This window comes from Homalodisca vitripennis, chromosome 1, assembly GCF_021130785.1.
Source record: "Homalodisca vitripennis isolate AUS2020 chromosome 1, UT_GWSS_2.1, whole genome shotgun sequence".
In the NCBI taxonomy this organism is placed as follows: domain Eukaryota; kingdom Metazoa; phylum Arthropoda; class Insecta; order Hemiptera; family Cicadellidae; genus Homalodisca; species Homalodisca vitripennis.
Window position 1 is genome coordinate 218,445,334 of NC_060207.1, and position 26,705 is coordinate 218,472,038.

Below are 26,705 nucleotides of genomic sequence, written 5' to 3' on the forward strand. Positions count from 1 at the left end.
TTTATTACCATTTCGAACCCAGAGTGTTTCAAGGAAAATTAAAACATTTTTTGTCTCCGTAATTTCTTTAGTTATCCATGGAGTTTTATATTTAATCTGTTTCTTAATATTTTTATTTTTTATTGGGCAACAAATATCAAGATTATAATTTAATATTTCAACAAAACTAGAATATTGCTTATTGACATCACAACTTGATGTCACTATATCCCAGTTTTCTTTTTGAAGAAGATAATTTAGTATGCGTACATTTTCTGCATTGAAAGACCTTGCTTTTGTTGGTATTCGCTTTAAGAAATATTCTGTTGCATCATTAATAGGAATATCAAGTGTGATACCAAAGTGATCTGATAATCCTGTAATTATGACTTTTGAAGTTACTTTTTTTAAGCCCAACTTTTTATTGATTACTATATTATCCAAAGCTGACTGTGTATTCTGAGTTACTCTGGTTGGTTGGTTTATCAGATATCTAAAATTGAATTCATTAAGAAAAGTCATTAGTTTAAATTTATTGTTAGATTGCACTAAAATATCAATATTAAAATCTCCCATCAGAATACAATTAGAACTAGAATCAAGTGAGTCAACTATTTTGGATAATTTACATATAAAACTATCAATATCAGAATTGGGCAGCCTGTAGATACAAATAATTATGTAATTCTCATTGTTTATTTTAGTTATAATTCCTGTAGCTTCCAGTAATCCTTCACACGAAGTTATATCAAGTTTTTCAAATGAAACAGAACGTTTTGTGAAAATTGCAGCTCCACCACCTTTAATTGAGGTTCTAGAAAAAGAATTAGCCAATGTATACATCCCATTATTAAATTTGATGCATTCAAGAATGTTATCGCTCGACCAATGTTTAGTTATCAGTAAAATATCAGGATTTATCTGGTCAATTAAAATTTTAAAATGGTTCAATTTTGGTTGTAAGCTCCTTGCATTCTGATGGAAAATCTTAAAGTCTGTTATACATTTGTCTCTGCCTGTAATACTTGCAAGTTTTTTGTCTGATCTAATTCAAAATTTATTCTATTATTATAGGTTACATTAAAACTATTTCAAGTGTCACTTGAACAAGATACTGAATGCTCCCTGGTAGAAAGAAAATCACTGAAAACATTTTTCTTCTTAATTACACTGTGAGGAGTAGACCATCCTGAAAAGTTAGTGGCCACCGATTCATTGTTGAGGCGCTTGGTGTCCATAGACTTTGTTGTGTTCAACACTTCACAGGAGTCACCATCGACAAATGATGTAGATGTCTCTAATACTATATTTGGGTTTGACACGTCAGGATTTTCATGATTCTGCAGCAGCGCAGAGATGGTATGTCGCAGATGTTGAACAAACTCGGCATGTGTTAAACCATTCCTTAACACTCTTCTGGCCTTTTCGTCATACGTTACAATAGTTACAGAGGTTCCGGTGACACGCTGAAAATCAACTATTTGAGCACAAAAATGTTCTGGATTGATACCATCCCGTACACATCCCATGGGCGAACAAATCAGCTGACTGAAATTTCTTTTCTTGAAGTCCTCTTTGAGTTGTTGAAATGCATAATCATATATTTCACCATTAGGTTTTTGAAAATAATTATCTTTAGTGATTAGACTATATACAGCCACTCCGGTTCCAGTTACCTGGCAAGCCAAATGATCACTGAAATAATCCTTACTAATATCTGGTTTACCGAAGTGCCTCTTGAAAACTTTAGCTACACCAGCGCTCATATTTCTGTCATTGCTGAAGTCTCCCGAAACACAATGCGCAAAGGCAACACTTTTGTCTGTACAGTTATCCTTTATTAGTCTGTTCATGTCTGCCTCAATGATGTTGATCTGTTTTAGTTCTTCATGTGGTTTTTCTGGTAAGCCAAACTCTCGTACCAAACTCTCTGGTAATCTATCCTCTAATTGCCACAATCTAATAGCCTTTATTATTAAAGCAGCCAGTTTATATTTCCCACTTTTATTCAAATGGAGGCCATGTTTAGTATAGTGAAGTCTTCTAAGACAGTTTAGGTTTAGTACATAGACATTTTTCATTCTAGCTGTTAGTTCAATTATATAGTTATTTGCTAATCTTAGCAATTTATTTATGGGATCGTTCCATAGTTTATCATGTCTTATAGGTACAGTACTGATAAAAACAGGCCTAAACTTACTAATTATTTGTAATTGTTTATCAAGGTCTTTGTAAATATAATTAAAACTTCCATTCAGGCTGTCATTGGTTCCACCAAGAATTATTAGAGGATTTTTACTTTCTAAGGCACTGGACTCAATAACCTGTGCTAGAGTGGTGTTTGCTCTTACATAGCCAAAAGCGTGAATTTTCCCATTGCTTAGTTTTTCTATTTTGCTACTTAAGTAACTACCTTGGCTGTCGCTGCACAGAGTAACGTTTACTTGTGGGCAGTCCACTACAAATCTTTCTTTTTTTTCTATGGCAGTTTTGTAATATTTCTTTATTTTATCTGCGTTGATAATTTTTATGTTTGGATCTGGGTTTTTGACATGTACTGAAGATTTTAAGGACGGTAATGGAATTTCCCTCCTTATTAATTTAGAATCTGGTGGGCAGTCTAAAGCTTCATACATGTTTGAAGTAGAAATTATAGACTCAAAAACTCTTTGGCTATGATTTTTGTTGATTTTTTTGTTAATTTTTATCTTCAGACTTATCCACATATTTCCTGTATTTTTTTGGATCAGAAGTAGAGGTGTTCTGTGTATTGATTGGCAACTCTGAACAGTTGTTTTCAACAGGGTGCAATATTAGAGCATTGATAGTGGCTCGTGACAGTTTAGTGTACTGGTGGTTGTGCATTAAATATGCAAGCAGAGCCCTTTTAAGGATGACATCCTTTTCCTTAATTTCTAATTGATCAAAGTAGTTTTCAACTAAACTCGCTCCGCTGTGTAGTCCTTTTATGAACCAATCAACCATCAGCAACAAGTACACACCACAATCAATGTTATTTTTTTGCTGTGGGCAGTCAAGAATTTTGAAGTTTGTACTTTCAGAGGGGCACAGATATTTTGATATCCTGTCAAAGAGCAGTTTATCAAGTCTCTTCAAATTCTTCATCAAAATACTGACAGAGTAGCCAAAAAAACCGATCAGTTAAATGACCTGCTGAAAAATACTGAGCCAGACTTGCTTATTTTAACAGAACAAGGTCTGAAACAACAGCTTCTGTGTAACATATGCTTAACTGGATAGGCTATACTCTGATCACTGACTACAGCAGAGAACACTACCAAAAGGGATGAGTAGCTATCTATGCTGAATCCATTACAATTAACATAGAATCCATTAACACATATAGAATCTGTAGAGGAGAGCTGGCATTGGAGGGTGCACTTGTCAAAATTGAAACAGAGCATAAATACCTTTATGTTCTAGGGCTCTACAGAAACAAAGGAAACCCAGAACAGGACCTTGGGACAATATCTGAGACGATAAATAAAATACTCACAGCAAAGTACCCATTTATAATAATGGGTAATATTAAAAAATAAAATCAGTTGAAACCCCCGTAAACTATAATGTTACCCATGTGTTTCTCCCACCTAAAAGAGTTACTCCTACATCTAAACCTTCAATTGACTGTGTTTTTACTAATTTGGTTCATGAATGCCTAGACGTGATTGTCATCAACACAGCAATTTCTGACCATAAAAGCACGAAGAAAATGTGCACAATTAAACACATAAAAAAACACAAAGATAAATCTTTTACCTCAGAGCATAGGGTATTAAATTCTAAAAATCTCACGTCTCAAAGGTCTACTAGACCTGCAAAACTGGGAAATGGTCCTGAGATCAGTGACCCATATGAAACTTTCAACAAGATTCTAATAAATGCACTAAACATAACTTGTCCTGTTGTCAAATCAAAAGCGAAAAGAAAAGTACATTGAAATATTACAGACAGGGAAACAGCTGAACTGAAGAACATATTCTATAAAGCACTTGATAAACATAATCTGACTGGACAAGAAGACAAAAAAAGATGCAATAAAACAAATACGATTTACGAGGTGTGATCAAAAAGTTCCAGAACTTTTTATTACTATGGGAATGCAATGTCTCACAGCGATGCGGTCGGCAGCATTGTATTCCCTGACTCAACAGTAACACAGCTGTGTTTGCAGATCAATCATAACATCACTGAAAGTAACATTAGCACAGTTTGTTTGAGATTAGTTTTATAGAGTTTGGCTATTTTTTTGTCTAATGAAAATGAATGTGAAAGAAGAGCAACGTGTTTGTGCGAAGTTTTGTGTGAAACTGAACAAAACGTTTTCTGAAACCTTTTTGATGTTACAAGAGGCTTTTCGTGAGGAATGTCTAAGCCAAGCATGCTGCCATCAGTGCTTCAAGAGGTTTAAAGATGGCCGAACATCCACAGACGACAGAGACCTGAGCTGTGGCAAAGTGGTGATTGGGTCCTTCACCATGACAATGCTCCTGTTCACTCTGCATTAGTTATCCGAGACTTTTGTGTAAAAAACGCAATGACTGTCATTCCTCAATCCCCCTACTCACCTGACCTGGCTCCTGACTTTTTTCTCTTCCCAAAGCTCAAAAGACCCCTGAAAGGATGAAGATTTCAAACAGTTGACGAAATTAAAGAAAAAACGACGGAGCTGCTAAACACCTTTACAAAAGAAGAGTTTTCTGGGGCTTTTGATCAGTGGAAACACCGGTGGGAAAAGTGTGTAGCTTCTCAAGGCGAGTACTTTGAAGGAGACAAATTCGAATAACCTGTATGTTGTATGAATAAATGTATAAAAAATCAGTCCTGGAACTTTTTGATCACACCTCGTAAGGTTAAAAACAGTCAAAACACCAATATATAGCAGAAAACATTGTATAGCCTCATGACAAAACAAAAGTAATCTGTAATAAACAGTGAAAGGTATATAAAGTAATGAAACAAACTTATGATACATTGATAGCTTGAAAACCATATGATCGTTCATGCCACTTTAAGTTATTTAGGTTTGTAGCACGATCAATCAGCTATGAGAAGTTAGGACAGGATTGTTCATGCTGCTCCATATTATATTATAGTGAAGGAAACAGGATTTTTTGGGACATTTACCATTGTTCAGTGATAAAAAAAAGTCAGTAACATTAAGTTTCGGACAAAAAATCAGTAACACTACATTTTGAGATCTGTAATCTGATCTATTCTTCAGGTAAATAACTAACCTAAAACATAATTACAAACTAGGTTAAAATAAACATACCAGAGTGTTGTGACACGCATGAGTCAGGAATCACAACCACCATGTTGTGTGTCAACTTCACTAACTCTAAAACATGCACTTAATAAAAAACGAAATACAACACTGATTATTAAAACTGAACTACAAAATACAGGTCACAATAGGCCTGCATTCACCAACCAACCACCTACGACTGGCCAGAGGCCAATAGCAAAAGGCAATCGTCATGGCGGAAACAAGATGGCGGCAAAAAAGAAAGGACCAGGAGTGGGTATTTTTGTTATTGGTTCATGCTAGATGAACTTCTTAAAACCATACTGTGACTCTGCATTGGTTCATTACAAATATCCAATCTGTTTGGTACTGTCAGATCTTGAAACATAGTGTTACTGATTTTTTTAAATGACTGAATGGTGGAAAATGTCCATAAAATTCCTGTTTCCTCTACAATCCTTCTATTGGCAAAAAAAACTTCAAACAAAGCATACTAGTGCTCCATCTACTGTTAATAAATGCCTGATCAACTTGATTTCCAAATATCAATATTTCAACTTCAAAAGTGCTAGCAAACTTGGTTCAGCTTAGTATTTACAATCTTTTTCATCTACATTAATACATGTTTTCTAACCTCTGCTGCTAATGTTGCTTTCGTTTCAACTTGGCCTGCTTCCACAATAGTTGCACAGCATTTTTCTCTGAAGGTGTTCATCAGTTCCATGATGTTCTTCAATGTACAACTGATCTTTTGGGCATTACACTCTGCTTCTGCTTCAACTTCTTGAATTTTTGCATAAGACTGTTGACAAACAGTAAAGAAATTTACACTCAGAGTTTAGCTAATTATGACCCTGAAACTTTTTATAGAAAATATAACCAAAAAATAAAACAAGCAAAACAAAATAATATAGATAAAATTATTATCAACAGCAATAGCAAAACTTGCATTTCAATAAAGAATGATGTACAAAAGTACTTGCCGGAATATATATTTTGTGGGTAGTATGTTCACCTGTCATATATATACATATATATATATCAATAAACATTGAATCACAAAAAGTACTTGCTCCGCCGGGAGTCGAACCCGGATCTCTCACTTGCCGGGTGAATGTGCTACCATTACACCACACAGAGCCCTTACTTATTCCAATTCAATTATTTGGTATTTTGCCGTATCTGTCACATATGCGTTTAATAACCATGGATGATATATATATATAAACACATACATATTATATATATATATATAAATCAGAACACGATACAAAATAATTTATTTTCTTATGTATTTTTAATCACTAATTTAAAGACAAGTGGTTTGTCATCAAACTTAAAATACACATACACTGAATAAAAAATACACACTACAACGAACATACAAAAAAGATGATAAATAAAAAATCTTGAATATCATACCAATAAGAATGTTTCATAAAGTGGAAAACTTAAGATTGAATATGAATTACCAGTATTTTTGTAACTGATGTCTTGAATATCCTGTTAATACTAGAATACACACGTAAACATACAGTATGAATAACTGTTAAAGAATAGCCTTTTCCTCTTTACAGACGCAATGAAGAGGTCTAAATAAATTACTTGAGCAAATAACGTTTTAACTGAGCCTAGGTAACCTGTTAAAAACCTTTAAACTAATGTACTGGGGCTAACGTTCAAACAAAAAGCCAGCCTATGCTGTATGTTCTTATTTTCTTTGCTGTCTTTTGGTATGTCTAGGGGTTGATTGCAAGAATGCACTGGCTGTAAAATATTTACAGATGTTCATTAGATCAATGAAGCTGTTGGAATTCTTAACACACTTCTTTTAATGGTTAAATTCATCAAAATATATATATATACCATATATATATATATATATATATATATATATATATATATATATATATATATATATATATATATATATATGGTATATATATATATATATATATATATATGGTATATATATATATATATATATATATAAATATATGGTATATATATATATATACCATATATATTTATACCATTTATAAACTATAGTTCATATGTGAGAAGAAATAAGGATAATACTGACTGTAAGCTGAGTTTCTCATGATGTTGTAACCCTCAAACTGCGAATCACACAATTGTTTATATGACGTAACTTTAGAAGAAGTAAATACTGCTGTATAATTCAAATGGTATTCATATTAGGGGGAAGAATCACACATTTCATTCATGTTGGAGTTTGTTAGGATTTTCTTAACTTTTACTTATTTTATAGTTATTAGTGTCAGCTATAGCAGCTGTCGCAAATATCGTAGTATTTATTGCACAACATTTTTTTCTTGTATTGTTGGAAATTTAAAAGATTTATTTCAGATTGTTTTTAGTGAATTATTAGTTTTACAATAGTTTAAAACGCTTATTTATATTGCATAAATAGTAAAATAATTAATTTTTAATGTTCTACAATGAAATTACAGAATAAATTTACAATAAATAAGACACCAAGTGTATGCAAACTTTGCGAATAATTCACAAAATTACCAATAGGTACAAAATAGCTGATACTGGTTCAAAGTTACTATTTGTTGACTTGCTTGAAAATTAAATCTTTGATTTCAAAAAGGTCTCATATGTAGCATACATTTATATTAGAAGATGTTTTCAACTATTATAAGTTACATTGAAAAATTATGCTCTCCTAATTTTCATAACACAAAATATTTACCTTTTCAACATTATTTTTATTGCAGGTGCAAAAACGTTTGAAGTCTTCAATAGTTGAGCACATATTTTCCATGGCAGTGAACCCATTACTGGCTATGTTACTTTGAAGTATCTTCATAATTATGTGATGCTTATCATCGGCATCTCTACAGCTCTGTACCAGTCCATTCAATACATCCACCTGAAAATTTACTCAAGGAAGTGACTTTCAAAAAAATGATTTATTTAGAACTAATAATTATACCATTAAAACTGCCTGTAATATTGTAAAAACATAAACAAATATAAATGGGGAATATATTGATTTTTACCAAACATTAAATAGGATATGTTTATCTGTATAATTGAAACTATTGATGGCCAGTTAAAAAAAATTAGATTCCGATACCAAAATAGTGGTTTTTAATTCTTGATTCAGAATAATGTGTTATTAAGAAATAAGAATAGGGTCCAATTAAAAAGGTACATAAAAAGTTTGATTCTGATTACCCATATGACCATATGATATCAAATCTGAATTTGATATAGATTCCTGTACAGATAATAACTAAGAATAACAACTTAAAGTACTATTAATAACTAAATATTAACCAAAGAATTTAGATAGAACAGAAAGAGAAGATTTATCTTTACTACATTCAAAGGAAATTCCTCTTCTTCGTCATAAAGACATTAAAAAGAACACACAATGAAAAAGAGAAAAGTTTTGTTTTCTGCCTTATTTAATCATAAACAATAACTTTGAATTTAATACGACGATAAAACATTTAAAGATATAAACACACACACACACACACACACATAGGATATATCTATTAATACAACTACACAAATTATGAGATAAACAAAAATTAACAAACATCTGTTTAGTTACTGCAGACAAGCGGACGTTCGCGTATAGACACATCAATCGCAGGGCGATGCACGAATATAAATAGGTAGACATAAGGATTAGAAACTGCAAGGGTGCAGGGGCGATGCACAATGATAAAATACAAAATGTAAGATGAATATTATATTTATTTTTTTAATATGGTGATTGTTTTAGCTACCTTTTCATATACAGTAGCTTAGTGGTCACTGACAGACTTCAGTGCCAAAGGCAGGACCGAAGACAGCTGAATATTATTAACGATGACTTTCGCTCCCTTCAACTTTCCGCTCAGTGAAGCTTAACTACTGGAATCTGAAGTCTATGTCCGTCTGAAGAGATAAAAAAGTAGTCTGTGACAAAGATGTTCAAATGTTATGGTGTTTGGCTTGTCTGTGCGTTCACCACCATCATCAAGTGCCATGGGGGTGGAGAGGCATCCACTCCTAATATAACATTTTGTATTTATGAAATCTTAAAAGAGGGGAAAAACTTTTGCCAATCGTATACTGCTGTTTCTGTCATGAGATTTTCTTTGTGAAGTTCTCTTCAGCATCTTAAGAACCCTAGATGGTGCCATCTACAGAAAAATGCAGAACTTGTTGGCACATGGCTCTGAAAACACCATTTCAAAATACGACAAACTTATACCTACAGTTTTCAATGGCAGTATCAGAAAGTAGCAGCTAAGAGCTTGGTATTCCTCTAGCATCTGTGTTAACCACAGGATAAGGAATTTCTCTTTCAGTGAATCATTACTTCAGTAAGTGATTCCAGAAACTTTTTAACTCTACCTTGAAAATAATACTAATTCAAATTCTAAGAAATAAGAAATGACTTACCAATTTTTGCCCCACATTCAATGTACTATTGTTTAATTCTTTGATTCTGTCTCTGAATTCTCCAACATCCTTGAAACACATTTCTAAATTTTCAGCTATTGCACCTAAAAGGCTGTCTGAAAAACAAAAGAATGTGTATTTTTAGAGACACAATATTCTAGTATAGGTATCACTAAGAGTTAGAAATTTTGACATTTCAGCCAAATTTCTTCAAATAAATGTTGAGCAAAAATTATGCATCTAAGATATCATACTTAATATAATTAACTTCAAAACTTATTTAGTATTTAAACTACATAATACATACACAGCTCCGAATCTGATTCTTCTCTAAATGTTTTATTCAGACAACTTATTGGCTCAATAAATTGACAGATAGATTTATCATTGTTGTAAAATATACAGACTGTGATGGGAAGTCAAATGATTGTGATAAAGATATTTACTTCAGATTATTTTAAAATTATCCAATATAATTTAACCCTTTCATCGTTGATACTAAAAGGAAATTAAGTAAAAGAAAAGAAGTGGATGGGCCATACTCTCCGGAAAAATTAAAATGAAATACCAAGGCAAACCATAGTTTGGATTTCAAAATAGCTTTGGAAATTCAACCATTTTATGAATATTAAAAAAAAATATAAATATACTTGGTCATCAAGAAGTAATTTACATTTTTCTTAACCAGGATGATCACTCAAACCTCTACAAATTTCCGGTTTTTCCCTGGGTATCCCAATTTTCTAGTCTATTTTCAAACCAAATTAACATGCTGTATTTAACCGTTATGCCGAGAGGAAATATGAGGGTTTATTGTCACCAGCTCGTATTTTCATGAAATGACATGAAGTGGTTTAGCAAATTTCATTGCTAGCGATATGCAATTGGTTTTTTTTTTCGAGTTTTTACACTCACATATAGTACAAAAGTGACCGTTCGAGTTGGGGAGTGTCACGAATTCATGAGCAGGGCCAAAGACATCACCAGATGGAAGAACAACTTCTCTGTCTGACTCACACAATTGAGAGAGAACACTTACTAGGATATCACGTCTGCTACATGGTCTGTCAGGTTGACCTCAATGTCAGAATAAACTTTTGTCACCACTAGAAATAGGATGATCCTAAACAATCTCTAAGACCACATGATTGGTCTCTAAAGCTTTCATCCATAATGAACCACTAAAACTACAACCTACAAGAGCTAAACTATAGTAATAACAACACTAAAACACTATAAAATACATTTTCCTCACACACTATTGGATTCGTAACTCCAAAAACAAAACCCAGTACTTATTTACAGTTTCACAACAACAACATAGCTGACGCAAAACCACAGCGTATTATGTCACGTCATCTGTCCGTTGAGAACGATGTTCGATGTTTTACGATAATCAAAGTAGGAACAAATTGGTACTATAGTTAATGCTCTGACAGACTGTATACAATAAAAATCATTCATATGATTTAAATACCTAAAATTTAAATAATTGTAAACGTCTACTTTGGCAACGAATGTTCGCCATTGCCAACTGCAGGCTTAACTTGGCCCTTTGGGATGAACAAATCTAAGAATGCCACGCTACTTCAAAAGAATGCACAGAGATTTAGGGAAATTTATACATTTTTAAAAGTACAAGTTATATCCTCTACCTTCTCATTTTAAGAATATAAATGATAGCTTATAAAATGATTTTCCAGAATATATTCCTTTTACGTAAACATTTATGGATATATACTTATAGAAATCTACCTACATTTATGTACAACTACACAAAATACGACATATAGACAAAATAAAAATAGTGATCATATGTTTTCGGCCAAGCAGTAAACATCCACATATAGAACCAGCAGATATGATGGGGTTGACAAATACATCACATTATCTTGTTACTGTATGTTTCTAAACAGTTTTAATAAACAAAGAACTATAAAACACATTTTGGCAATGGATAATTTGTGTACTTCTGAAGAGTTGACCACTAATAAACAAAGCAGACCCGGGACGACAATGTACCAAAATAAACATAGAAAATACTAACTATAGTTAAAATATTATTTGTTAAACTAGAATAACAAGTCTAAAAAGTGGCTGGCAGTAACAGCTGTTAATACTTTCACATATTTTATAAATAATTGGTAACAAATACCTACTTGCATTATCTGTTGCATTCGCTTTGAATTCTTCTTCTAACTTGTAAAAAGACATTAAATTGTTTGACAACTCCTCAAGTTTTGTAGTGATTGCAGTTTTTAGTTGTACCAATTCTTGTAAATTGCTGTTATCGACATTTCTGGAAGAAAAAAACCATTTTTACTTTCTATATAGTTTAAGCCATGCTAAGATACATTAATTGTACAAATTACCATCAAAATCTTGCCAGAAACATATTGTGCAGAAAAAAAAATACAATTATTATACACTTTCATTTCAAGCAACAAATTTTTTTTATAAATAGCACGTTCTCAATTTGTCATAAAAAATTGAAGTACCATCTATTAAAGTGTACATTTATATGACTCTTGTTGACAAACATATTTTGTACTGAATATTTGAAACACTTGTATTCTGCATAAAAAGTGCCAAGCGGTTTATACCACTGTTGTTGAGTTGACTGATATTGTGTAGAAATTATACTGTTGACAATCTGTTGTGTTTAGGTTAGTGTTTTGTTTTTATTTAGTACATGTTTTAGAAAAAATGTGCATGAAGTTGAAACATGTTAGCTGCGATTCCCAACTTATGGTTCAGATATGTTTTGTTTGTTTTTAACCTAGATAGGTTTAGGTTAGTTATCCATCTGAGGAAAAGATCAGATTTCAGATCTCGAAACGTAGTGTTACTGGTTTCTTGGATCACTAAACGATGGTCCTAAAAAGTCCTAATAATAATAGATAACGCTACATTTAAATTAGATGACTAGTTTGTATTTCTAGAGAATTTGATGATATTTATAAAAATATTTATAGTAAAAAAAGTGGATTCTCGCTGAATGTATTTAACTTCGTTGTGTGGCGATCGGCACCTGCTGTATTGCCACATCAAGACATACATATTTAATTTAATACTAAGGTTATAAGTAAGACACTTATCAATCAGAGGGAATCTCAGTAGGTTTTTGAGTTAATAAGTCATTATTTCACTCATACCAGTAAGAGTACTCACGCTTTCCGTTGGACTTTGTCATGCAGTTTGTTCTGGTGTTGCAGAAGAGTTCCTATCACAGAGTGACACGCTTTCTCCTGGTTTGCCAGTGTAGCCTCTGTTTTTTTGTATTCTTTAATGAAATATTCACTGACTAGTATTTCTTTTGACAATCGATTCAGTTCTTCCTTGTAGCTTTTGATTTCAGTTTGGAATGACTTCTTCAAGTTATCGTACTCTAAACATTTGATACCATAATCAGTGTTTAGTTGCTTAAATGTTTCCTGCAACAAATTGTAAGAGAAATTTTAGTAAAACTATCCGTAGAAAAGATTCCGATAATGATGCTTACAGCATGAAACCCATCAGAAGTTTGTAACAAAGTAAGGAGCTAATTTTTCCTTAGTAAACTAAACAATATATTTTGCCATTACAAATTTACTGAGTTCAAAAAAATTTAAACACCAGAAAGTACCTATCCTTTCAATAGCATTATATCTCTTATATACCTAGAATATGGAGCAGATAAACTGTTCCTCTATTATACCTTTTTACTAGTAGAGGGTGGGTACTGACACCATGGGCTTATACAGGTTAAAGTATAAGTGTACTAGTACATATAACTCTTATATACCCAGAATATGGAGCAGATAAACTGTTCCTCTATTATACCTTTTTACTAGTAGAGGGTAGGTACTGACACCATGGGCTTATACAGGTTAAAGTATAGGTGTACTATTACATATAACTCTTATATACCCAGAATATGGAGCAGATAAACTGTTCCTCTATTATACCTTTTTACTAGTAGAGGGTGGGTACTGACACCACGGGCTTATACAGGTTAAAGTATAAGTGTACTAGTACATATAACTCTTATATACCCAGAATATGGAGCAGATAAACTGTTCCTCTATTATACCTTTTTACTAGTAGAGGGTAGGTACTGACACCATGGGCTTATACAGGTTAAAGTATAAGTGTACTATTACATATAACTCTTATATACCCAGAATATGGAGCAGATAAACTGTTCCTCTATTATACCTTTTTACTAGTAGAGGGTGGGTACTGACACCACGGGCTTATACAGGTTAAAGTATAAGTGTACTAGTACATATAACTCTTATATACCCAGAATATGGAGCAGATAAACTGTTCCTCTATTATACTTTTTTACTAGTAGAGGGTGGGTACTGACCCCATGGGCTTATACAGGTTAAAGTATAAGTGTACTAGTACATATAACTCTTATATACCCAGAATATGGAGCAGATAAACTGTTACTGTAACATACCTTTTTACTAGTAGAGGGTGGGTACTGACACCACGGGCTTATACAGGTTAAAGTATAAGTGTACTAGTACATAATTATAACTCTTATATACCCAGAATATGGAGCAGATAAACTGTTACTCTAACATACAATTGTACTAGTAAAGGGTGGGTACTGACCCCATGGGCTTATACACGTTAAAGTATAAGTGTACTAGTACATATATCTCATATATACCCAGAATATGGAGCAGATAAACTGTTCCTCTATTATACCTTTTTACTAGTAGAGGGTGGGTACTGACACCATGGGCTTATACAGGTTAAAGTATAAGTGTACTATTACATATAACTCTTATATACCCAGAATATGGAGCAGATAAACTGTTCCTCTATTATACCTTTTTACTAGTAGAGGGTAGGTACTGACACCATGGGCTTATACAGGTTAAAGTATAGGTGTACTATTACATATAACTCTTATATACCCAGAATATGGAGCAGATAAACTGTTACTCTAATTATACGGTTTTACTAGTAGAGGGTGGGTACTGACCCCATGGGCTTATACAGGTTAAAGTATAGGTGTACTATTACATATAACTCTTATATACCCAGAATATGGAGCAGATAAACTGTTCCTCTATTATACCTTTTTACTAGTAGAGGGTGGGTACTGACACCACGGGCTTATACAGGTTAAAGTATAAGTGTACTAGTACATATAACTCATATATACCCAGAATATGGAGCAGATAAACTGTTCCTCTATTATACCTTTTTACTAGTAGAGGGTAGGTACTGACACCATGGGCTTATACAGGTTAAAGTATAGGTGTACTATTACATATAACTCTTATATACCCAGAATATGGAGCAGATAAACTGTTCCTCTATTATACCTTTTTACTAGTAGAGGGTGGGTACTGACACCACGGGCTTATACAGGTTAAAGTATAAGTGTACTAGTACATATAACTCTTATATACCCAGAATATGGAGCAGATAAACTGTTCCTCTATTATACTTTTTTACTAGTAGAGGGTGGGTACTGACCCCATGGGCTTATACAGGTTAAAGTATAAGTGTACTAGTACATATAACTCTTATATACCCAGAATATGGAGCAGATAAACTGTTACTGTAACATACGGTTGTACTAGTAGAGGGTGGGTACTGACACCACGGGCTTATACAGGTTAAAGTATAAGTGTACTAGTACATAATTATAACTCTTATATACCCAGAATATGGAGCAGATAAACTGTTACTCTAACATACAATTGTACTAGTAAAGGGTGGGTACTGACCCCATGGGCTTATACACGTTAAAGTATAAGTGTACTAGTACATATATCTCATATATACCCAGAATATGGAGCAGATAAACTGTTACTCTAACATAAGGTTGTACTAGTAGAGGTCGATACTGACCCCATGGGCTTATACAGGTTAATATGAAGGCAGTCTGTAAACTAACAGACATTTTGGCATATTACAGTGATGGGTATTCAGTAAAATCTCTGTGATGTGTTCTATAACACACTGGCATAGAAAATTGTAATGTATGCGGGTCGACACTGTACTCTCTAAGGGTCGGGAAAAATAATTAGACGATATATTTAGAGTAACATTGCTCTAGGACCGCTCGTAAAGGAACGGACGGGACGCGGAGGTTACATGGCGGTGTCTGGTGGTGGACTCAGGGTGGACTGCTGGCTGGCCAGCTTGGACCGTTGGTTGTAGGGTAGTGGCGTGATGTGACGTCACAGGAGAGCAGCCTATGAGCATTCTTTATTCATATCAGACCACATCGTATGTTCCATCGCCTGACAATACATACTGCCAACATCACTGGTGCAGACATTAAATATCACTATGGATACATACCAACTTAGTACTTCTCACACTAAATACACTACAATCCTCCCCCTTAAATACATAAGTCCCCTACAATTTTAGAAATTTATTAATTACAATTTTTTTTACAATTCTCCAATTTTAAATCAATTACAACGAATAGAAAGTTGACATTATACTCTTTTATTTTTGTAAGTATAGATTATAGAGAACAAAATACAAACTCAATATAATCATTAAACACAAATCACAAACACTTCAATCAAAACCAATAAATCAGAATATAGCAATTAATAACACATTGAATGAACACAATTAACAAATCTATAATAATAATACCTAAACAATATTAATTATATACAAGTCACAATTGGGTTGTATTTACAAGTCCATTTTGACTACAGGTTTATGATCCCTTAGTGGGTATCGTCTAACAGGTGTCATTTGTTTGGGTGAAACGCTGGAACTGTTATTGTTTACATTTGTACGTGGGCTGGGGCTTTGCCCCTGAGCGTTTCTGTTATTGTTATGGTTTTGCGGAGAGGGGGGCAAGGTCGTTGCTAAAAGTACTGGCGACCTTGCGCTCGCTCTGTCCCGCGACTGTATATCGATCGTTTCCTGCGTGTGCTCTGTTGCCACGCTTGCGTCTGGGAGTCTAGGCATTGTTGTCAACTCAGACATTTCCGGACTACACTGTAAACCTACCAACTGGTCGATATGTCGTTTCCACCTCATGCCCGTATTTAGTTCAACTAAATACGTGACTGGCCCTAATCGTGAAACTACCACACCTGGTATCCACTTATTTCTACCTCTGTAATCTCTGGCTATGATTGGTTGTCCAATAGCTAATTGTTTTACTACCCCTATAGTACAATTGTTGTTTTTCTTGATTATCTGAAATTATTGATTTAACATTTGGGCGAATTAAATCTAACCTAGACTTTAGCGATCTGTCCAACATTAATTGAGCAGGCGATAGATTGGTAGTAGAATGCATTGTATTTCTATAAGTGAACAGGAATTTACTCAAAGCTAATTCTAAATCCTTGGAATTATGAAGAGCTGTTTTCAATTTATTTTTAATAGTTCTGACTGACCGTTCTGCCAAACCATTGGTTTCTGGGTGGTATGGTGGTGAAACCGTGTGTTTGATACCATTTGACATCAAAAATTCTTTAAACTCTTGACTGGTAAAAGGTGGTCCGTTGTCGGACACTATGTGGTCTACAATACCATACCTACTAAATAATTCCCTTAATTTCACAATCGTGTGAACAGCTGCCGTTGAAGCAACGGGCAACACCTCTGGCCACTTAGAGTACGCATCTTTTACCACCAAAAATAACTTGGACTGAAAAGGTCCAAAAAAATCAATATGAATTCGAGACCAAACTCGTTCCGGAACATTCCAATGATGTAGGAAAGCCTTGGGCGGTTTTGCTCGTTCCTCCAAACAGGCTGCACAGCTGTTAGCTAGTTGTTCTATGTCCCGGTCGATATTAGGCCACCATACATATGCACGGGCTAATGCCTTCATGCGAACAATACCTATGTGTGAAGTATGCAATTCGTTCAGAATGTTTAGTCGGAACCTTTTAGGTATTACCACCCTGTAACCCCACATTAGGATTCCTTGCTCCAAGGTTAATTCCGACTGTCTATTTTCAAATGGCTTTAGATCTGGTTCGGTTACAATAGGCCAACCTAATTCTACATAGGATATTACCTTTTTGATTTCACTATCTAACATTGATTCTCTTTTTATGTCTACATAGCTTAATGGTATGTCATTTTCAGCTAAACACTGCAAATAGGTACCTATGACATTAATATTAAGGTCATCATCCGAGATTTCATCTTTAATCTCACTATTTACAGGTAATCTAGATAAACCATCGGCATTGCCATGGTTTTGGGACTTAACCCTGGATCTGGCAGTTCAAATTCCTATAATGGCAGGCACTATTTTGCTAGTTGTGCACACCTTCATTCAAACCTATGTAGAATGTTTATTTTTGAAGTAAAGTATACACTATTATATATTTTCTTTTTCAGTATGAAACCAGAAACATGTATATGCAGTTGGAGTAATTTTTTAATTTCTATTTAGTACTTTTTTTTCATTATAAGTAAAAAAAAAAAAAATCCAAAAGTAAAGCCTCATAAAAAATATTAATAATTTTTTTATCACTTTTCAAGATATACAAAATCTTCTAAGAAAGGTTCTTTATGCAAAACATTAAAAAAATTACACTTTCCCAAAAGTGTTTACATTATTTTTGGTAAATTGTGAATCGTTGTATTTTTACAAAAAATTACATAATCACATTCCAACATTTTTAGATATTTTCTGTATGCTTACTATATTTTTAGACATTCTCTATGTTGTAGAGCATAAAATTTTAGAACAGAAAAATATATTATTTAGCTTATTTTCTATGTTTATATGTAAAAAATTTTGTTGTAAATTCTGAGAATTGTTTTTTTCCAGGAAATAAAAGTTGATAAAAACACACAATATACTGACCTGTGTATGTCAATAAATTATTATGCAATATATAAAACAAAAACAAAAACCATTCTTCACCTTACTGTGTATAAATAAAATCCTAGAACTTACAACACAAGTTCAAATGCACAGTCAGTGATGCCGGTGAATCAATATGGCGGTCACAGTCCCCTCGAAATTTATAAAGTTTGTTCATCAAATACACGCACACACTTGATTAATTCCATGAAGATGTTCATATCACTAGGTGGCAAATTTCACAACGAAAAATTTGATGTACTTTGATATAAACACATCACTAATAATAGTATTATATACACCAAAATACTAGCGACTAGTCAAACTAGTCGTCTAACATTACAGAAATGTCGCAAACAATGGTCGCTTCGAAGGTTTTTCTTCACAATGTGGAGCTAAAAATAGATGTTTGAAGCAGATGTTCTTGTAAAGAAAGGAATTCCGAACGCAGTGATGTAGCCAAGCTCATTCCCACACAACATTTCCCTCGTCAAGAGTATAGGGAAAAATCCCGTTTTTTTCCGTTCTCTCGATGGGCGCGAGCAGACACGGCAAACGAACATTTGTATTGCAACTTTATAATTTCAGTGCACACTTATTAGGCATTATTATTCAATAAACTATACATCAAATTATTCTGTGAAATCTCCCAATTAATGTGATATAATATTTGTCTTACTAAAATCTTATTTTCGAAAGGAAAAGTTTGATTAAAAAGATGACTGCATGAACGACTAGTGACTAGTCGTTCAACATTGGAGAAACATTTTTTGGCGACTAGTGACTAGTCGTCTAACAGATGGAGGGTTAACATACACAATCTCATATTGGAAACCACTTAAAAACAAAGCGTATCGTTGTAACCTACTGGCTGCGAAAGCCGGTAACCCTTTCTTTGGTCCAAAAATAGTCACTAAAGGCTTATGATCAGTCTTTAACAAAAACTGTGTACCATATAAATATTGACTAAATTTCTTAACACCAAATACAATGCTTAATGCTTCCTTATCTATTTGTGAATAGTTTTTCTCAGCGCTATTTAACACTCTACTTGCGAATGATATAGGTCTTTCTGTACCGTCGTATTGAATCTGACTCAAAACTGACGCAATGCCATATGGACTAGCATCACTGGCTACCACTAGTGGTAATGCAGGATCATAATGCGCTAAAACTTCAGCAGAGATTAACTTTTGCTTAATCTCTTGTAATGCCTTCTTACATGCTAAATTAAATACAAAATCGGTATCCTTTCTTAACAACTGATACATTGGGGTTAAAATAGTGGATATCCTAGGAATGAAACGTGAATAGTAATTAACAAGACCAAGGAAGGCTTTAAGCTGTGTCACATTTTGAGGTTCAGGTGCCTTGACAATTGCTTCAACCTTACTAGGTGCGGTATGCAACCCTTGTTTACTGATAACAAAACCTAAATATTCTAAACTGTCACAGAAAAATTTACATTTGTTCTTGCTCACTGTGAACCCATTGTCTTCAAGTCTTTAACACACTAGTCTAAGTCTATGCATGTGTTCCTCATTGTTTTTACCTGTTACTAGAATGTCATCTAAAAATACAGTTACCCCCGGGATACCTTGTAATGTTTGTTCTATTATTCTCTGGAATATTCCCGGTGCTGAACTGATACCAAAACATAGGCGATTGTAAGCATACAATCCTTTGTGTGTGCTAATTGTACAATACGTTTGACTATCTACATCTAGTTTAAGCTGCTGATAAGCTGAAGATAAATCTATTTTAGAGAATTTTTCTCCATTTTGTAGGCTGGCAAATATTTCTTCAATTTTCGGTAACGGGTGTCGGTCTACCTCTAAGAAAGGATTTACAGTTATTTTATAATCCCCACAAATTCTTATTTTCCCATTAGCCTTAATAATTGGTACAATGGGAGTCCCCCATTCACTGGTATCTACTGGTGAAATAACGTTCTCTTGTTCTAGTCTAGTCAGCTCAGCTTCTACTTTTTCTTTAAGTGTAAAAGGTAACGTCCTAGGTTTAAAGTATTTTGGTACTACATTTTCTTTTAACTTTAATTTAACTGATGCACCCTTGTAACATCCCAACTTATCCGTAAATACATTTGGAAACTCATTGTACAGTAATTCTACTTGTTTGTTGACAACATACGGATTGACAGATGTTTGTTTGTTTACCTCTACAGGTGTGTTGTGGCTTCCACTGACAGGCGCGCATGCGTCTGCCGCACTGCCACCTGCAGTTGGCACAACCCCCACCATGCTCGTGCGATCAGCTGACTGTACATTGTTTACATTACTAGGCACTCTAACTGTTAAATCTAATGCTTGCATCCAATCACGCCCTAATAAGGGATTAGCCCCATTAGCTACGATGTATAAAGCTAATTGATTCTCTTTACCTTTATGTTGTACATTGACCATAACCTTACCTAAAGGCCTGATTCTTTCATGTATATATGAACTTAATACTATGCTAGTTGGATACATATTTATACTTCCTAACTTAGTCTTACAATCTTTTTCTGACATAACTGAAACACAAGCTCCACTATCGACTTCAAATACAATTTCCTTACTTTCCACTAATAACTGTACCGTTATTGGCTCAATTTTATTAATCTTAGTTTCTATTTCTTTAACCGTAAATAGATTGGAAATGTCATACACATCGTCATTGTCTTTATGTTTCCAGTGATTATTAAACCTGGACTCTGCTGATTCTTTACTTTCCTCTACATAGTGCTGCCTACCTTTATAAACATATTGCTTTTTATTGCTGTAAAACTGTTTCCCTTTTGCTGAAGGCTCCTTACACCTATTTGTAAAAACATTTGGTTTGTTCTCATTAGGTTTGTTAACATAATTTTTCGATCTACAAACTCTTTCAAGGTGTCCCTTCTTTTTACAATGATTACACGTGTACTCACGAAACCGACATTGCGATGCTGTGTGTGATCCTCGCTTGCCGCAACAATAGCAGGTGATGTCTCCCAGCGCCTTCCCGCCTGGGACCCTGCGATGCTCGCCGCCTGTGTCCTTTTCGGTATCGACCCGCTGCTCTGCATCCGGTGAATACGTCCTCCTGTAGTTGTCATCTGGGCCGCCCCCTTCTCAGCAAATTCCATTGCAGTAGCTAGTTGCACGGCTTTTTCATAAGTGAGGTTCTCCTCCCCGAGAAGTCTTTTCTGTATCTGTTGGTCTCGCAGACCCGCGACTAATCTGTCCCTTAAGTAGTCTGGCAATTTATCACCAAATTCACAATACTTAGATAACTGTTTTAAATGCACAATATAATCGCTAACCGTTTCATGATCCAATTGATTCCGCCTACTAAATTTAAATCTTTCCGTGATAAAAGAAGGCTTGGGATGCAGATGATTCGCTATAGTGTCCACAATTTCCTTGTACGACTTGTCAGACGGTTTTTCTGGTGTAATTAAGTCTTTCAGTAACGTATAGGTCCTTACACCCATAACTGTCAACAAAGTGCTTAGTTTCTTTGAATTATCGATATCATTACAATCAATAAAAAGCTCAAATCTCTCTATATAAGACTGCCACGATTCTTCCGCACTATCAAAATAACCCATAGACCCGATAGTTGCCATTTTGTTTTCTTGTACACTCCGTAATAACTGTTTAAAATGTCCCCGGTAAAAATAATCGTCTAACGGCATTAATTGTAACGATTAAAATCAGCTTGTGCGCTGCTTACACCAAGAATAGTTTATATCGATCGGCGTACCTTACTACTCCCGACCGTTGGAATGTCCTTGCACATTCGCGGTTATTTGCACGTGTTCATTACGTTAGTTGCCCTTTCGCACTATATCAATGTAATTCACTGTTTCAATGTCCCGAATGTCCTTGCACATTCGTTGTTATTTGCACGTGTTCATTACGCTTGTTGCCCTTCCGCACTAAATCACTGTAATTCACTGTTTCAATGTCCCGAATGTCCTTACACATTCGTTGTTACTTTTATCCTCGTCGCCACTGTAAGCGACGTTCCACTGTTGCAGTTGTTTTCCTCGTCGCCACTGTAATGTATGCGGGTCAACACTGTATTCTCTATGGGTCGGGAAGAATAATTAGACGATACATTACCTCCACCTTAGTCGATGACCAGTACAACTGGATAGACAGCGTCAAAGTAAAATGAATTTTAGAATATTTACAATATTTACATTTTTACATGGCGCCAGGGCTTATGATAGTGCATCGAAGAACTCCCCGACTGAATAAAAGGGCCTACACAATAGCCAGCTTTTAAGTTGGGTTTCAAAGTGAGGAGGGTTGAGTTCTTTGAGATTATCTGGAAGGGCATTATACATGCGAAGCGCTAAGCTAGGATAGCAGTTCTTCTTCTTACTAAGCCTACAAAAAGGTACATCCAGATGGTGCTTCTTCCTGGTGTTGTAGGTATGGAGTTCGTTTCTTTCAGCAAAGTCTGAGATGTTAAGTTTTAAATTGGTCAGGCAGGAAAGGATGTACTGACCATAGACTGTGAGAATTTTAAGACTCACAAAGATAGGCCTACAGCTATCCAGAAACCCTGGAGGCGAGATGACACGAAGAGCTTTCTTTTGGAGGAGAAGAATATCCTTACATCCAGCAGCATGGCCCCACATGTGCAGCCCATAGCTGATATGGCTGTGGAACATGGCGAAGTAAACTGTCAAAAGATACTTATTAGTCATTTAGAGTAACATTGCTCTAGGACCGCTCGTAAAGGAACGGACGGGACGCGGAGGTTACATGGCGGTGTCTGGTGGTGGACTCAGGGTGGACTGCTGGCTGGCCAGCTTGGACCGTTGGTTGTAGGGTAGTGGCGTGATGTGACGTCACAGGAGAGCAGCCTATGAGCATTCTTTATTCATATCAGACCACATCGTATGTTACATCGCCTGACAATACATACTGCCAACATCACTGGTGCAGACATTAAATATCACTATGGATACATACCAACTTAGTACTTCTCACACTAAATACACTACAAAAATCCCTGCTACTTCGTAATGTGAAAGGAACTGTAAAAAATGAAAAGGAAAATGGGCATTTGATTGGGAGAGTGCACTAGGAGACTAACAGAGTGGGAATGCAGCCGGTCCTCATTTAGCCCAGTCAATCTAGGTAAAAAATCATGCAAACCCGGAAATGCGAGGTATAAAGCTGAATTTTGGCACAGATTTTCTTTATGATATCCTTGACCATATACTAAAAGTCCCCTACCGTCCCCTGTGTGCTTCTTCCGGTATAACGGAAATAGGGGGGAGGGGGGGCGAATATTACTTAAACGCTTACTGCTTTAGAACGGTAAGATATACAGAAATATAAAAAACTGATTTAGATTCAGTAAAATGTGGCCATTAATTAAGGTCATGTGATAAAATGTGATAACTGTAACCGTTAAGCATTAATAATTAATTTATTTATTGTTTTACTTTCTTTTTAGCTAGAATTGTGTTATAATGCTATATTCTAGTGTTATTTCTTGATGTAACAAAGTTGTAAAAGCTCTATTACATGTTAATAAAGTATACACAACTTATAGACAATCGTGAGTGTTTACTTAATAGCGAAGCCGGACGCCCGCCGCGCCGCGCCGGCACGGTGCGATGACAGCGGTCGCGGTGCGGCAGAGGCACAGTCATCGCTGACAGGATTCAACGTGAACGGCGTGTCGCGCATGCGTTCTTGAACATGTTTACAACTGCACTGTAGTTGAGGCGGAGTGCCCGTTCTGTTTACACCCAGTGCGTGCGTTTTGTTAATATTTCACGTTTTATGCGTGCGTGTCTTTTGAAGTGATGTTAGTGTACTTTCAGATTGGTTGTATTTTTCGCATTAAATATGGAAATAGATTGCTTTTTGTGTGCCCATGGCTTTGGTGCTGGTTGTGATTCTAAACACACACAACACATTGTTAGCGTAACTGAGAAAGGTGTAGAAGGACTAAAAAGTGCAAGTGAAAAACGCGGAGATGGCTTACATGACAAGTTTAGTACAGTTACAGACCTGAAAGTTCATGATGTTTGCCGAAAGAATTATACCAGACCTACAAGCATTAAGAAGTATATATCTAAAAATGTTGGAAGTGAAGTTTCAAGTGAACCGTCAACCTCGTATAGAACAAGATCTACAGAAGTAGAAGGTTTCGATATTAAAACTCATTGTTTATTCTGTGCTAAGCATATAGATTTCCAAGCAATAAAAAAGCGGGCTTTAAAGTATAGGAATTCAGCTCATCACGTTGAAACATTGACAGTGCAGACTAGAATTCTCAACATTGCTTGCATTCGTGGTGATGATTGGGGTAGAGAAGTAGACTCACGTGTCCGTGCAGCCGGTGATCTAGTTGCTGCTGAAGCCATTTACCATGGAAACTGTTTAACTTAGTTTTTTAAGTTAAAAAAAAATACGAAGTCCGATGATAATGATTACAAACATGATGCCTTTTTAAAGTTGTGTAATAGGTTAAATGAAAACGACGAATGCCAGTACAGTTTAGGAGAACTTTCAGATATCATGGACACCTTTTTGGATGGAAAAGATGGATATACTACTAAACATCTAAAGAACAAACTTATTGACCATTATGGCTCCGATATAATTATTACTGACATACCTGGGCGCAGTACAATAATCAGCTTCCGAATGGCAACACATAGAATTTTACATGATATGTGGTATGAAGACAGAAAATCCAATCCCGAAGAAGAGCAACTGAGGATAATTTCTGCTGCTGCTGAAGTAATTAGATCAGACATTCGCGGCTGCGTTTACAATCTTGGTGAGTATTCTACATTGCACCCTGATTGCGTGGATTCACAAACTCTAATGTCTTTAATACCTAAGTCCCTTCAAGTATTTCTTAATACTGTAGTTAAGCATAAGGGCACCAATGAAGAAAATACTGAACTAAAAAAAGCTGCGATAGGCCATGCTATTATAAGTGCATGCAGGCCACGCTCTTTCTTATCACCGCTTTTGATAGGTTTGAGCATGTATGTTCATAACCATTATGGTTCAAGGCTTTTGGTTGATATTTTGAATAGACTTGGTTTCGGAGCAAGCTATACTGAAGTACAGCGTTATGAGTATTCTCTTATGGTACAAAAAACGGTAGAAAGTTCCCAAAAAAGCTACATTCAGTTTGTATATGATAACGCGGATGTAAACATCCGAACACTAGATGGAAAAAATACCTTTCATGCAATGGGAGGTATTAAGTGTTCCACTCCTCAAAATACTACTAAGCCTAGCAACGTCACACGAGTCTTATCAGTTCCAACAGCTGCAGATATAGCTAAAAAGGGCTCCATTCAGATTTCTTGGTATAAAAAACCTGCAACATCAGGTCTGAAAAGAAAAGTTATAAAAGAAATATGTTCTCCATCTGACCCCAAAAATGAAAATCTTAGTACATCCATCGATGTTTTATGAATGGTGGGCTCTTGGAAAAGTCTGTCTCCTAGGCCGTCTTGGAATGGTTATATGCAAGGAGCGTTTCTGGGATCTGGATGTGGAGTGAAAAGCAGCATAGAACCAGTTCCTTTTATCAAACTTGATCCAAGCAACTTGAGCACGATCTATACAGCACTACAATTTGCAGCTGAACAATGTAGAAAGAATGGTCAAAAAAGTTGTTTTGTGACATTTGACCAGCCTCTGTATGCAAAAGCTGTCGAAATCATTGCTTCAACTACAGACTCAACTCTTGACAATGTCATAATCAGATTAGGTGGTTTTCACCTTTTAATGTCATTTTTGGGAGCCGTAGGCTACATAATGAGTGGGAGCGGTCTTGAAGAGATTTGGATGGAAATTTATGCGAAATCTTCAATCCCACATATGATAACAGGGCATGCTTATGCTAGAGCTCTACGGGCTCACTTTTTGACACAGTTGGCGCTGGGAGTTATTCTGCTTGAGATGGTGGACAACGTACCAGAGGAGGACTTGCTTGTACTTAAAAAACTCCACACTGACTTCCTCACAAATGAGACTAAAATTGATGATGTTAGTGCTTCAAAATCACTGCAAAGACTAGAAACAGCGTTAAACCAAACATGTGATGCAGAAGAAACTCATAGTCGCACAGGAAAGTTGTGGGTGCTATATTTTAGATTAGTTGCGCTAATGCGCCTTTACATAAGATCGGAACGTACTGGTGACTTCACGCTTCATATATCTTGCATCA

At 35.1% G+C, this 26,705-nt stretch overlaps 1 protein-coding gene across 2 annotated transcripts in view; it reads right to left on the bottom strand.

Annotated features, from left to right (window-relative positions):
• LOC124353051 (kinesin-like protein KIF11) overlaps nucleotides 1-26,705 on the bottom strand; it is a 55,609-nt gene that overhangs the window by 10,274 nt on the left and 18,630 nt on the right. For both annotated transcript variants that reach the window (XM_046802856.1, XM_046802855.1), the window contains exons 9-13: nucleotides 12,854-13,116; nucleotides 11,842-11,981; nucleotides 9,683-9,798; nucleotides 7,971-8,150; nucleotides 5,883-6,050 (exon numbers count right to left, since the gene is read on the bottom strand). In XM_046802856.1, coding sequence (XP_046658812.1) covers nucleotides 5,883-6,050; nucleotides 7,971-8,150; nucleotides 9,683-9,798; nucleotides 11,842-11,981; nucleotides 12,854-13,116 — 867 coding nt within the window. The remainder of the gene's footprint in view (nucleotides 1-5,882; nucleotides 6,051-7,970; nucleotides 8,151-9,682; nucleotides 9,799-11,841; nucleotides 11,982-12,853; nucleotides 13,117-26,705) is intronic.